Here is a 14,479-nt window from a genome sequence, read left to right as displayed (position 1 = left end):
CTGTAGCGCCCGGAAAGGAGGAGGAAAAAAAAAAAAAAAAAAAAAAAAAAAAAAAAAAAAAAAAAGGGGGGGGGGGCCACGTCAGCAGCCACGTCAGCAGGCCCGGTCAGCAGTCCCGGCCAACCGGGGCCTGCCACGTGGCAAGATCGCGTCACTCCGAAAGGAGCCACGTTGGCGATCCGCGTGGGTGCGATCCGACGGCCCAGATCAATCACGCGATCGGACGGCCCAGATTCAAACGCACGGACGGCCCAGATTCAATCAAAAACGAACGGCCCAGATTAAAACGAAACGAACGGCTGTGATCAAAAGGCAAGGGGTTATAAATAGAACCCCCACACCAGACCAAAAACCCTAGCCGCCAGCCGCTCGCTGGAGAAGACGAACCAGAGGCCGACCGCCGCCACCCGCCGCCACTCGCCGCCGCACCGGGGAAATTTCCGACCGTCGATCGAGGTAAATTTCATACCCCTGACTCGTTTTTCCCCACTGATTCCTCCTATGGCCAAATCGAAGCCGAAATCCCGGCCAAACGGCCGGAATACGCGGCCGAAGCCCAGCGGCGCCGCCGCGCCCCCTCTCGGTTTTTGCCTCCGACGAGGCCCTTCCCGGCCTCCGTTCGATGCAATTTTTATATCACCGTGATCACCATTCTTTTCTCTACAGGTTGACCGAAGCCAAATCACCAAAACACGAACCTCGCCGGAGAGTCGCCGTACCCGAGAGCGCCGCCGCCGGTAAGCTCCGCTTTTCCGTGATTTTTTGGCCCCCCGAGGGCCCTAGGGTTGTTTTCTGACAAGGACCAATGCGAGTGTGGCCGAATTCGGCCAAAAACGGCCGAAAACAGTCAACCCGAGGCGACTCGCCGCCGCCAGCGGCGGCGCCGTCGCCGGAGCACGGCGGAGCCGCCGTGCCGGAGTTGCAATTTGGGCCGAAAGAGGCCCTGGGCCTAATTTGGATTTTTTTTGGAACACGTGCAGGTACTGTTAGCGTGTTTCAGTTCCCCGGGAAAAATTCAGGGAAAATTAGGGACAGCCTGCAGGCGCACTGTGAATCGTATTCGGATCCCGAAAACAAGTAAGGACCCCTCACCCTATTTCCTATCACGGTATTAAAGTTCAAAATGATAAAACGGTATTTCTTGAATTAACGCATGTGTGAAATTGCTTAAGGTTGCTAATGGAGCCCGAGTCTAGTGTGATTAATGATTTACTGTTGTTTGGCATGTTTTACACTGTTTTACAGCTTTAAATGCATTATGGGGTTTGATGTGTTCATTCTATAATTTCGAATGCATATATTACTGTTTTATTAATTATGGGTTGAATGACTGAAGAACTGATACTGTATGTTGTCTGTTCGGCATGAATTACGATTTGCTTGTTTAAATGTGAATTAATGATGCTTATTGAGGAAAAAGGGAAATGAAACATTGTATAGACTGATAATTGTATGATGGGGACAGCCTGACTAGATATCCTGGGAGATGGTGGACGGACCGGGTCCGTAGGGAACCCTACCGGGATTGTGGTCTCACATGCCGGACGGGGTATGAAGATCTTATGGTTTTGGCGCCCATACCGGACGGGGTATGGGGACGGCCCGTTTCACCCTCATACCGGACGGGGTATTGAGGTTTATGGTTTTGGCGCCCATACCGGACGGGGTATGGGGACTGCCCGTTTCACCCTCATACCGGACGGGGTATTGAGGTTCATGGTTTTGGCGCCCATACCGGACGGGGTATGGGGACGGCCCTGGAAACTGATTATGAATGTTAAAGGTTAACGGGTAGCGGAACCCCTATGGACCCCCACGGATACTAGTAGGCTGGTAAATGAGAAAAAGATATGTTGTACAATGATTGAATTACAAGAGGCGTGATAAGTGTTATGTTTTACAGCTTAGATTATTCAATGATTATGATAATGTTATTGTTTTTCTCATATTGTTTTCATAAATTCCACCAAGGTAAGTGGATGGTAAAAGTTTTATTATTGATAAAAGGTTTTGTTGTTAATAAACGAGTTTATTGTAAATTATGCTCCATTGGTCTTTTTGTGGTTTTCTACCCACCTTTATCTCCGTGACGGTGAGATATCGTGATGTTCTTACTGGGCTAGTGTAGCTCACTCCTTAATTAACAATTTCAGATCAGGAAGACATGGTTCCCGAGCCCGTTCCGCAGGAGGACGACGAAGGGGATGCCTAGAGACTCTGTAGTCATACGCATAGTTTATTTTCGAGTTTTCTTTCTTAGTTAGTTTAACCTTTTATATTTTAAGTACGTTTGTTTGGTTTTTTTTTGTGTAAGGGATGTTAACTGAAATTTTGATCTCGCTTCCGCATTCGATATATTTAAATACTCATTTCATTTTAATATTTTCCGGGGTCGTTACAGTTGGTATCAGAGCCAGGTTTCCTCGGACCCATCCCTTACACTATAGTCCTTTAAAGAAATACTCACCGATTGGTCGTTACTCAACCATTCCTTGTAAATGCAGGTACACAGAAATGAGGAGAGGAAGGCCCCCACTAAACCGAGCGGCCCAAGATAATTCGCTTCGGGAGGATTTGGACAGATTATATGAGATGGTGGAAGCTCTCGTAGCTGCTCAGCGAAGGCAAGAGGAGAGAAGGGAGTTACCCGGACCTCCTCCGCTAGCGCAGGTTGAGCCCCCGTTACAGCAGGCTGATCCCGAGCCACCCCGGCAGGAGCCTGTTCCTCCACAGTACCACCCGGCACCACAGCCGCGGTACGACCCGGTACCACAGCCACGGTACCAACAGGTATCGCCACAGCACATTCCAGTGCCCCCACCCCATCAGCAGGCGCCACCACAGGGTCCCCCAGTTCACCCTCAGCCGGCCCCAGTCCCTCTACCTCGGGACCCCGCTCCCTCCTTGATCGACCCTGGCTTCATAGAGAGGTACAGGAGACTGAACCCTTCTACTTTTTCGGGGGGATCCTCTTTTGAAGAGGCCCAATACTGGCTGGCGGAGACTGAGAGAGCCTTTGAGACCTTGGGAGTAATTCCTGAGCAGAGGGCTGCTATTGCCTCCTACATGCTGGTAGGGGAAGCAGTACGCTGGTGGGAGCTCAAGCGGGCCACCCTGCCTGTACCAGTTACTTGGGAGCAGTTCCTAGCGGCTTTCCATGCGGAGTATCTCCCTAAGCACATCCAACATTTAAAGGAAATTGAATTTGCTCAGTTGGTCCAGGGTAATATGACAGTGTCGGAGTATGCCTGCAAGTTCCTGGAGCTGGGCCGACATGCCCCGGAGACATTGTTGGATGAGGGCCGAAAGGCCAGGAAATTCCAGTGGGGTCTCCGCCCGGCGATCAGACAGCACTTGTTGGTGATGGAGCTCGAGACATATTCGGCAGTCCTGGCAAAGGCGCAGATCATAGAAAGGAGCTTCGACACCCGCCCTCAGCTAGCGGGAAGTTCCCGACCTTCAGCCCCGCTCCGCAGGCCAGCGCCTACCATGCCGGTCCAACCCAGCAAGAGACCCAGGCCTGCCGCTCAGGGCCCTCCTCAGGCTATGGGGGCAGCTCGTGAGAAGATCTGCCAGTACTGCGGCAGGGATCATGGGGACCGACCCTGCTACCGCCTCAACAACACCTGTCGCATATGCGGCAGTGCCCAGCACTATGCGAGGGAGTGTCCTAGGAACCAGAATCAAGGGAGGCCTCCAATCCAGGGCAGAGTTTACAACCTTACCCAGAAGGATGCCGATGCAGACCCGGACGTGGTACATGGTATGTATACTATCTCTGGCCACATTGCTCATATTTTGTTTGATACTGGTGCATCACATTCTTTTATTTCACATGTTCTTGCTTCCAAAATTTGTGTACCACCTGATAGACTTGATTCATTATTGTTTGTATCTACCGCTGGGGGGGAGACATTACTAGGAGAGGTTGTCTACAGGGCATGTGCCGTGGAGATAGCAGATAGGAAATTGAGGGTAGACCTGATAGGGTTAGACACAGGGGATTTTGATGTAATCCTAGGAATGGATTGGCTGGCGGCGTATCACGCCACCATAGACTGCTTTAATAAAAAGATTGTATTTAATCCTCCCAACGAGGAGCCATTTACAAGTTAATAAAATTATTCGGTACTGATTCTCCCTAATGACAAATTCTTTTCTTCTTAATTCCCAGTGCGTTGATATTGTATTTTCCCTAACTAGGTAAACCCAAGAAGGAAGTTTGTATCCAAGAGATTCCAGTAGTCCGAGACTTTCCAGACGTATTTCCGGATGAACTGCCCGGTCTACCAGGGGACAGAGAGGTCGAGTTCACCATAGACTTACAGCCAGGAACCCAACCCATCTCGGTAGCTCCTTACCGAATGAGCCGCATCGAGATGGAAGAGCTAAGGAAACAAATCACTGAGCTACAAAACAGTGGCTTCATTAGACACAGCATTTCCCCATGGGGTGCCGGGGTTACTTTTGCAAAGAAAGGAGATGGAACGTTGAGACTGTGTATTGATTATAGAAGGATAAACAAGGTAACAATTAAAAACAAGTACCCTCTCCCCCGGATTGATGACCTTTTCGATCAGTTGCAGGGTGCACAAGTCTTTTCTAAAATAGATCTACGATCAGGTTACCATCAGGTAAAAGTGAGAGCAGAAGACATCCCCAAGACGGCATTCCGAACCAGGTACGGACACTATGAGTTCCTGGTTATGCCGTTTGGGCTAACCAACGCCCCGGCCATCTTTATGGATCTAATGAACAGAATCTTCAGAGAGTTCTTGGATAAATTTGTCATCGTGTTCATCGATGATATCTTAGTCTACTCAAAAAGTAGAGAAGAACATGCTCATCATCTTGCCCAAGTCCTCCAGGTACTCAGGGAAAAGAAGTTGTATGCAAAGTTGAGCAAGTGTGGATTTTGGCTCGAGCAAACCGCCTTCCTAGAACATGTTATATCGAAGGAAGGGGTGTCGGTGAACCCCGAAAAGGTTGAAGCGGTACTTGGTTGGAAAAGGCTGACAACAGTTAAGGAAATTCGCAGTTTCCTAGGGATGGCAGGTTATTACCGCCGGTTTGTCGAAGGGTTCTCCAGTCTAGCGGCCCCTCTAACCCGACTCACAAAGAAGAATGCAAAGTTTGATTGGAATGAGAACTGCGAAAGGAGTTTTTCAGAATTGAAGAAGCGACTGACTACTGCACCCGTGCTGGCTCTACCGAGTGGATCAGGAGGGTATACAGTTTATAGTGATGCCTCCTATCTGGGCCTGGGTTGTGTCCTGATGCAGCATGGAAAGGTTATAGCATATGGGTCTAGACAGCTAAAGAATCATGAGAAGAACTATCCTACCCATGATTTGGAGCTTGCCGCAATCATACACGCCTTGAAAATCTGGCGCCATTATTTGTATGGAGAGACCTTTCAGATCTACACCGATCATAAGAGCTTGAAGCACATCTTCACTCAGAAGGATCTCAACATGCGTCAGAGAAGGTGGATGGAACTCCTCAAGGACTATGATTGTGACATCCTATACCATCCAGGTAAGGGCAACGTAGTAGCCGATGCCCTCAGTAGGAAGAGTGCAGGCACCCTAGCCCATCTGATGGTTTCGGAATGCAGGTCCATTGGGGCTACGCAGCAGGTTCGACTGCAAGATCTGAAGAGGGCCACATGTTTGAGCCACCTAGCAGTCCAACCCGAGCTAATCCAAAGAATAAAGGAAGCCCAGTCAATCGACCCCGCCCTAGTAAACCGCAAGAAGGATGCAGAACAGGGAGTGAACTCAGAATTTCAGATCTCTGCCGACGGATTGATTCGTTTCAAGGACAGAATGTGTGTCCCAGACGACAATGAATTAAAAAGAGACATCATGACAGAGTCCCATAGTTCAAGGTTCGCCATGCATCCAGGAAGTACAAAAATGTACCAAACTATGCGACCCCGATTCTGGTGGAATGGGATGAAGAGAGATATAGCTGACTTTGTATCTAAGTGCTTGGTATGTCAGCAGGTCAAAGCAGAACATCAACGCCCAGGGGGGTTGCTTCAGCCTTTACCGATTCCAGAATGGAAGTGGGAACACATCACCATGGACTTCGTATCGGGACTACCCAAGGCACGATCGGGACACGATGCCATATGGGTAATTGTTGACCGACTCACTAAGTCTTCCCACTTCCTGGCCATCAGAATGACTGATTCGTTGGACAAGTTGGCAAAAATGTATGTCCGGGAAATAGTCAGACTGCATGGGGTCCCAGTAACAGTGGTATCCGACAGGGATCCCAGATTCACTTCTCGGTTTTGGAATAGTTTCCAGCAAGCTATGGGAACAAAGCTGTCTCTCAGTACTGCCTTCCACCCCCAAACCGATGGACAATCAGAGAGGACAATCCGTACGCTGGAGGATATGCTCCGAGCTTGTGTCCTTGACTCCGGAGGCCATTGGGACGACCATCTACCTCTGATAGAGTTTGCCTACAACAACAGTTACCAAGCAAGCATCGGCATGGCCCCATACGAGGCGCTATACGGGCGTCCGTGCAGGTCACCGATTTGTTGGGAGGAAGTGGGCGATAGAAGATTGTTTGGCCCGGATTTAGTGGAAGAAACCACGTCCAAGATAGTTAAGATCAAGAAGAACATCCAGACAGCTCAGAGTAGGCAAAAGAGCTATGCTGATACCCGGAGGAGAGACCTGACCTTTGAGAAAGGTGACCGGGTGTTTCTTAAAGTCACCCCCTTCAAGGGAATTAGTAGGTTCGGCAGAAGGGAAAAATTAAACCCCAGATACATTGGACCCTTTGAAATCTTAGACAAGATTGGTACCACTGCCTACAGACTTGCACTGCCCCCTGAGCTCTCCCGGGTTCACAATGTGTTTCATGTATCTATGCTGCGCAAGTACAATCCGGACCCTTCTCATGTCGTGGCTCATGAACCGCTCTCACTCCGAGAGGACTTGTCTTATGAAGAAGTACCGGTCAGTATCACGGACCGAGAAAGCAGAATACTCCGTAACCGGGAAATATCATTTGTAAAAGTCTTGTGGCAGAACCACACGCCTAGGGAGGCGACTTGGGAGCGGAATCAGAATTTAGGGCCCAATATCCTCATCTGTTTGATCAAGAGTAATGAGGCAAATTTGGGGACCAAATTTCTTTATGGGGGGGAGAGTTGTAGCACCCGGAAAGGAGGAGTAAAAAAAAAAAAAAAAAAAAAAAGGGTGGGGGCCACGTCAGCAGCCACGTCAGCAGGCCCGGTCAGCAGTCCCGGCCAACCGGGGCCTGCCACGTGGCAAGATCGCGTCACTCCGAAAGGAGCCACGTTGGCGATCCGCGTGGGTGCGATCCGACGGCCCAGATCAATCACGCGATCGGACGGCCCAGATTCAAACGCACGGACGGCCCAGATTCAATCAAAAACGAACGGCCCAGATTAAAACGAAACGAACGGCTGTGATCAAAAGGCAAGGGATTATAAATAGAACCCCCACACCAGACCAAAAACCCTAGCCGCCAGCCGCTCGCCGGAGAAGACGAACCAGAGGCCGACCGCCGCCACCCGCCGCCACTCGCCGCCGCACCGGGGAAATTTCCGACCGCCGATCGAGGTAAATTTCATACCCCCGACTCGTTTTTCCCCACTGATTCCTCCTATGGCCAAATCGAAGCCGAAATCCCGGCCAAACGGCCGGAATACGCGGCCGAAGCCCAGCGGCGCCGCCGCGCCCCCTCTCGGTTTTTGCCTCCGACGAGGCCCTTCCCGGCCTCCGTTCGATGCAATTTTTATATCACCGTGATCACCATTCTTTTCTCTACAGGTTGACCGAAGCCAAATCACCAAAACACGAACCTCGCTGGAGAGTCGCCGTACCCGAGAGCGCCGCCGCCGGTAAGCTCTGCTTTTCCGTGATTTTTTGGCCCCCCGAGGGCCCTAGGGTTGTTTTCTGACAAGGACCAATGCGAGTGTGGCCGAATTCGGCCAAAAACGGCCGAAAACAGTCAACCCGAGGCGACTCGCCGCCGCCAGCGGCGGCGCCGTCGCCGGAGCACGGCGGAGCCGCCGTGCCGGAGTTGCAATTTGGGCCGAAAGAGGCCCTGGGCCTAATTTGGATTTTTTTTGGAACATATGCAGGTACTGTTAGCGTGTTTCAGTTCCCCGGGAAAAATTCAGGGAAAATTAGGGACAGCCTGCAGGCGCACTGTGAATCGTATTCGGATCCCGAAAACAAGTAAGGACCCCTCACCCTATTTCCTATTACATCACGATGAACGGCCCAGATTCATTTCTTTTTTAATCGCGATCGGACGGTTCAGATTAAATCGCGATGGACAGCTCAGATTAAAAGTGGAAGGTTATAAATAATCTCATCCACACTCAAATCCTAACCCTAGCCGTCAGAGCCCTCGCCAGAGAAGACAGCCCAGCCGCCGGGGAGCCGACCGCTGCCACCCGCTGCCGCACCGGAGCACTTTCCAGCCGCCAACCGAGGTAAAAATTCTCTCCTTGGCTCAGAATTCGATTCTAAACCCACAAGTGGCCAAATCGGAGCCAAAACATCGGATAATTGGCCGGAAAACGCCGCCGCGGGTTTTCTCGATTTTTACCTCTAATGAGGCCATTCCCAACCTGTTCGATATAATTTTTACACCATTGTGAGCACCGTTCCTTCCTCTACAGGTTGACCGGAGTAAAACACAAAATCGCGACTCGAGCTATTGGAGCCCCCGCGCCAGAGAGCCCTGCCGCCGATAAGTTTTGATTTTCGGTATTTTTTTCGGGTCACCGAGGGTCCTAGGGGTGTTTACTCACAGAAACCAATGCAAGTTTGGCCAAAAACGGCCAACTCGAGGCGGATCACCGCCGTAAGCAGCGGTGCCGAAGCTGGAGCACGACAGAGCCGCCATGCCGGAATTTTGAAATTTGTCGAATAGGCCTTGAATCTTATTTTTGAGTTATTTGGGATATGTGTAGGTACCGTAAGCACGTTTCAGTTCCCGATAGAAAATTCAGGAAACTCAGGGACTGCCCTAAGCGCAGTGAAAAAATTCGATTTTCAACTTTGAATCAAGTAAGGACCCATCACCTTATTTTCTATCATGGGATTAAAGTTTAATAAATGATAAAACTGTATTTTATGAATTAAATAGATATACATAAGTATTACGGTTATTAATAGAGCCCCGAACCAGACATATTTCTCTATCAGTTCCTATTTCATTTATTTTACAGTCTAAATGCAGTATTGTATCTAGTTTATTTATTCTATGATTTTGAATGCATGAATCACTGTTTACTTCATTATGGCTTGATTTTGTGAATCCGATGATATTCTTGTCTTGTTGGATGCTCGTTACTTGTTTAAAGTATTCATGTTTATGTGAGAAACAGAAAACTAAGAAAAAAATAGAAAATGTATGTGAATTGATAAATGGATAAGTTGACAGACTCACTAGATATCCTGAGAGATGATGGACGGATAGGGTCTATAGGAAACCCTACCGGGAACGTTGTCTCATACCAGACAGGGTATGGAGATTTTAAATATTTTGGCGCTCATACCGGACGGGGTACGAGGACGGCCCGCTTTACCCTCATACCGGACGGGATATTGAGGTTTATTGTTTGGCACCCATATCGGACGGGGTATGAGGACGGCCCTAGAAATTAAGTTTGTTAAGAGAATGGTTCACGTGTAGCGGGAACCCCTATAGATCCCCATGGATGCTAGTAGGCTGATGAAAAAGGGGGCAACTGTTGTTTGATGATTGAAATATAAAAGTATGACATGTACTATGTTACAGACTATATATGAACTTATGATATCTATGATGTTATTATTTTCATAGGTCATTTTTATAAATCCCATTGAGGTAAGTGGACAGTAAATGGTTTGATTATTGATAAATAAATTTACTTGAAACCTGTACTCCATTGGTTGTTTTTTGTTTTCTACCAACCTTTACTTCTGTGACAGTGATATAGTGTGATGTCTTTACTGGGCTAGTGTAGCTCATTTCTTACTTAACCATTTCAGATCAGGAGGACTTGGTTCCTGAGTCCGATCTACAAGAAGACGGCGAGTAGTTACCTAGATGTTTATTAGTTTCTCTTATAGTCTTTCATTTTCAGTATTTTCTTTTAGATGACTTATTTTCGGTATTGTTAGTACATTTAAGTTATTGTGTAAGAGATATTAACTAAAACCTTTTATTTCGCTTCCGCACTTATATTCTTTTTAAATTTTCGGGACCGTTACACTAACAGCCAGCTCCCCGTCAGAGAAAAAGAACCAGTCATCAGAGAAGGGACTCGATCGCGGTCCCCCGCCGCGCCGGAGCCACCTCCGACCATTCAAAAAGGTAAAAATTTTCTTATTAGTTCGGAATTTAATTTTGAACACCCTCATGGCTAACTCGGAGTAAAAGAATCGACGGATGAGCCGAAAACTGCAAGTAAAGCCCGCGCCACCGCCATAGAAAAAATTAAAAATTGCCTCCGTTGAGCCCCTTTTCGATTTCCATTTTCTGTAATTTTTCACCATTGTGTTCATCATTCTGTTTTCTACAGGTTGACTGAAGAAAAACGCACAGCCGCGAAGGTGAGCAGACAGAGCCGTCACATCGGAAAATCTCCCGCCGGTCAGTTTTTATTTTTGACTTTTTTCGACCAATCGAGGCCTTCTAACGTATTTTCTCGTATGGATGTGTATAAAATCGGTCAAAATCAGCCAAGATTGACCGAAAACAACCAGTCCGAGGCAAACAACTACTATGGGTGGCAGTGCCGTCGCTGAAGCAGGGCAGTGCCGCCATGCTGGAATTTTAAAATTAGCCAAAAAAGATTTTTAACACCGATTTTAGATTTTTTGGAGTATTTTTAGATACATATATATTATTACTATTATTTTTATTTTTTTTCTATAATAATTCAGTTATTATATTAAACCTATTTAAAAGTACTTTAAGTTGTTAAATGAAAAAAAAAAAAGTAGAGAGTGAAGTCATTAAAAATTTAGATTTTTTTATCTTAAAAAAATTTCAACAAGTGGTATCAGAGTCTTTATTAATTATTAGTATGTAAAAAAATAATATAGAGATATGAGTAATCAAGAAAAAAAAATCATAGACAGAGTCTTCATTGCAAAGATATCAAACATTTTTCAACATCAAAAAGGAAAAATTTTCACCATGTGTAGTATGCAAAAAAAAAAAAACAATTATGATGAGAAAGATTGTTAGCGCAAAGGTAAAACACAATATTTTTATTGTAAAATATTTGAATATATATATAATAGAAATTGCAGGTTGAAGAATGAATAAATAAATTTTGCTCAGAAAAGAATAATTTTGTTTTAAATTAGAGGGAAATGCTCCAATAAATTTTGATGAGAAGTACATCAAATAATTAAAAATTGATGAGAATTGCATTAATAATCGAAAGTTGGTGAGAAGCGTATCAACAATCGAAAAGAATGTTTCAAAATATGAAAATTGAACAAATTTTTTTTTTGGAGAGAAGTGCTCCAACAAAATAAATTTAGTGATTATAATTTCTACATTTAGAGAAATTGTTGAAAATAAATGTAGAAATTATAATTTATTATATTTAATAGTTTTAATTCAAATAAAACTTATTTTTAATTAGATTGAGAATATATTTATTTTTAAAAAATATGTTATTAGTTAAAGTTTATTTTTTAGAATATTTAATTTATATTTATCTTTTAAATTATAATAAATTATTCTTAGAAAATTTAAATTCGATGTAAAATTATTTAAAAATATTTTAAATTGTTAAATAGAGAGGGGAAAGAGATTAAAATCAATGTAAATTTAGGTTTTTTTCATCCTATAAAAACCCCAACACAATCCTTAATAAATTATAAAAAAAATTAATCAAGATTTAAACAAATTGCATTCCTGGACAGGTATACATACATACATATACACGCCATCTAGGCGTACACTAAAATGTCAATCTGTAGTTATATTGGGATTAATAATTTGATTTCATCAAAACAGATTGCATTTTCTAACGTTGAATAACTCAAGTTGTTGACTGTGTAGGAACTTTAGTATCGTGTACGTGAAATGAGTATAGGTGTATATATATATATATTATAGTTCAAACCATTGACTTTTGACTTTAGTTACTGTGTCTCCAAATTATTGGTCAAGTCGGTATCTCTCTGCCTCTAAAAAAACAGTTCTACAAAAAGATATGATCGAAGAATTAATCAAAATCCAATCCATTAGGCCCAACGAGCTGAGCCAATCAGCTGTCAAGCAAATGGTTGCGACTGTACGAACTCAGCCCAGCCCGACTTGTCCATAATAGGAGGCGGGTTGACCCAGGCTAATCGTTTTGACACATATATGACGTCATATATATTCAAAAAATATGTATTTTGATATTTATATATGACATCATCTCACGAACAAGTGCTTTTTTTAAAATAAAAACAAGCTGAAGCTAATTCGAACAGTGATGAATACAAGCACTAAAGGAAATGAATTTGCCACCATAGAGCTGATTCACGATTACTAGCGATTTCGGCTTAATGGAAATTGCGACGGGTCGATATTAAGTAAACAGCCCATTTTGCTAATGGAACTAATTCATTTCCTAGAATTTCAATTTTTTTTTTTTTTTGTTAGTGGTAAAGGGTGTATTTTTTTTAAAAAAGATAATAATTAAAATTAAAATTTTTTGAACAAGTTTAAAGATTAATTTCAATAATTGCACCGTATATGTGATATACAAAAAGATTTTATATTTCCTTTTATATAAACATTATTATTTATTTGTGTCTTATCTGGAATGCACTTGAACACCCATGAAACAATTATAGAATACCACCAAAAAAAGAAAAAAAAAAAAAAAAAAACCCCAACTTGATCAATCGAATGAAAAATGTTGGGCATCACATGCCCACCATTTCCTGTCCTCTTTACCATTTTTCATTCGTCAAGCAAAAGAAATTTATCTCTACCCACATAAATATATAGGATTATAACATATCTAAGGTTATGTGCACTCGAAGCGTGTATGTTTGGTCATCGAAAATGGAGGTGGGTGGGGACAAATTGGACCGTAAGCCATATCTCCAAGTATATAAAGAGGAACAGGACGAGTGAATTTCTCAGGCATCTCAAGTGTTTGCAGAGTTGCAACAATGGAGTTTCCAAGAGGGTTTGGAGTTCTCTTGTTGCTTGTCGCCGCAGTCACGTTGATGATCAGCCCATGTTTGGTTGATGGGCTGCGTAATGTTAGCTCGAGCGAGGAGATTTCTGGTCAATACAACAATGTTGTTGAGCATGCGCAAGAAAGAAACACAAGCAACTCGTATGGAGAAGTTCTCATGAAAGATCATGGTAATAATGGCGGAAAAGGTGGTGGAGGTGGCGGTAGTGGGGGAGGTGGTGGAGGCGGTGGTAGCGGAGGGGGAAGTGGGGGAGGTGGCGGAGGCGGTGGTAGTGGAGGAGGAAGTGGTGGAAGTGGAGGAAAAGATAAAGGTAAAAGTAAAGGGCACAAAAAGAGAAAAGGAGGGAATGGAAGTGGAAGGGGAAACGGTAGTGGTGGCGGAGGTGGTGGTGGTGGAAGCCAGGGAGGAGGAGGTGGTGGTAGTGGCGGAGGAGGAGGAGGTGGTGGTGGGGGAGGAAATGGTGGTCATGGATGGGGAGGAGGAAGTGGAAGTGGAGGTGGTGGGGGAGGAGGAGGTGGAGGAAATGGTGGTGGAGGCGGAGGAGGAGGAGGTGGGGGTGGCGGAGGAGGAGGAGGTGGTGGCCAAGGCGGTGGTTGGGGATGGGGAGGAGGAGGCAGTGGCGGAGGTGGAAGCCACGGTGGATACTGTTGGGGCCCTGAATGCGGCATGCAGAGAGAGCCAAGAAAAATTAAAGCTTCCAAACCATGAAAGCATGTCTGCATGGCAGTCAGCTATACTCTTTTACCCTTGCCGAGTCTTACAGCTACTTGTATGATTTTGTTGCTACCTTCTTAAAGCAAAATATTTACTCTAATTTTAACCTACCTGGTGAAATTTTACTGTATTCGGACTTGAGAGTGGAGCGGAGTGGCTTTTTTTTTTTTTTTTGGTTTTTACAGCCCTGATATTATACGCAATCAATTGTTATCTGTGAAATAACAGTGTGTCTTTTCCTTCTTATGAAGCGCGTCTAGTTTGCTATGTGGTAAAAAAGTTTTATGGGTTAAATACATGTTTAAGATTTAGAAGTCAACGGAGATGCTGCTCTGGATGGGTGATGATCTGATTACAACAAGTAAGAATGATAATGAGCATTTGGTTTATTGTTAATAATAATATATACTTTTTAATCATTACATAATGAAATTGAATTTATTTAATTTTATTTTTTAAAAAAATAAAAATAAAAAACTTAATATTATAAATGTTGGGGCAGCCGATTGCCATCCCGTGACAATTATGAGAGGAACAAATTTGGAAGATTTTCTTAC

General features: G+C 44.7%; 1 protein-coding gene across 1 annotated transcript; it reads left to right on the top strand.

Moving 5' to 3' along the window:
- Positions 1–465: 465 nt before the first annotated feature.
- On the top strand, positions 466–13,140 carry LOC148266205 (uncharacterized). Its single transcript, XM_088218110.1, has 3 exons — positions 466–1,077; positions 2,154–3,975; positions 13,012–13,140. Exons 2-3 carry the CDS (start codon positions 2,317–2,319, stop codon positions 13,138–13,140), a joined length of 1,788 nt encoding a protein of 595 aa, XP_088074236.1. The 5' UTR covers positions 466–1,077; positions 2,154–2,316.
- Positions 13,141–14,479: the final 1,339 nt, after the last annotated feature.

Source organism: Carica papaya, chromosome 4 (assembly GCF_054855325.1).
Source record: "Carica papaya isolate Zhongbai chromosome 4, ASM5485532v1, whole genome shotgun sequence".
Taxonomy (NCBI): domain Eukaryota; kingdom Viridiplantae; phylum Streptophyta; class Magnoliopsida; order Brassicales; family Caricaceae; genus Carica; species Carica papaya.
The sequence above is the reverse complement of the archived record's forward strand: the minus strand, read 5'-3'. Positions and strand labels throughout refer to the sequence as shown.

Coding starts and splice junctions, on each gene's coding strand:
- LOC148266205 (XM_088218110.1), top strand. CDS start 2,317: ATGTTAACTGAAATTTTGATCTCGCTTCCGCATTCGATATATTTAAAT. Junction 3,976..13,011: donor TAGCAGATAGGAAATTGAGG/GTAGACCTGATA, acceptor ATAAATATATAG/GATTATAACATATCTAAGGT.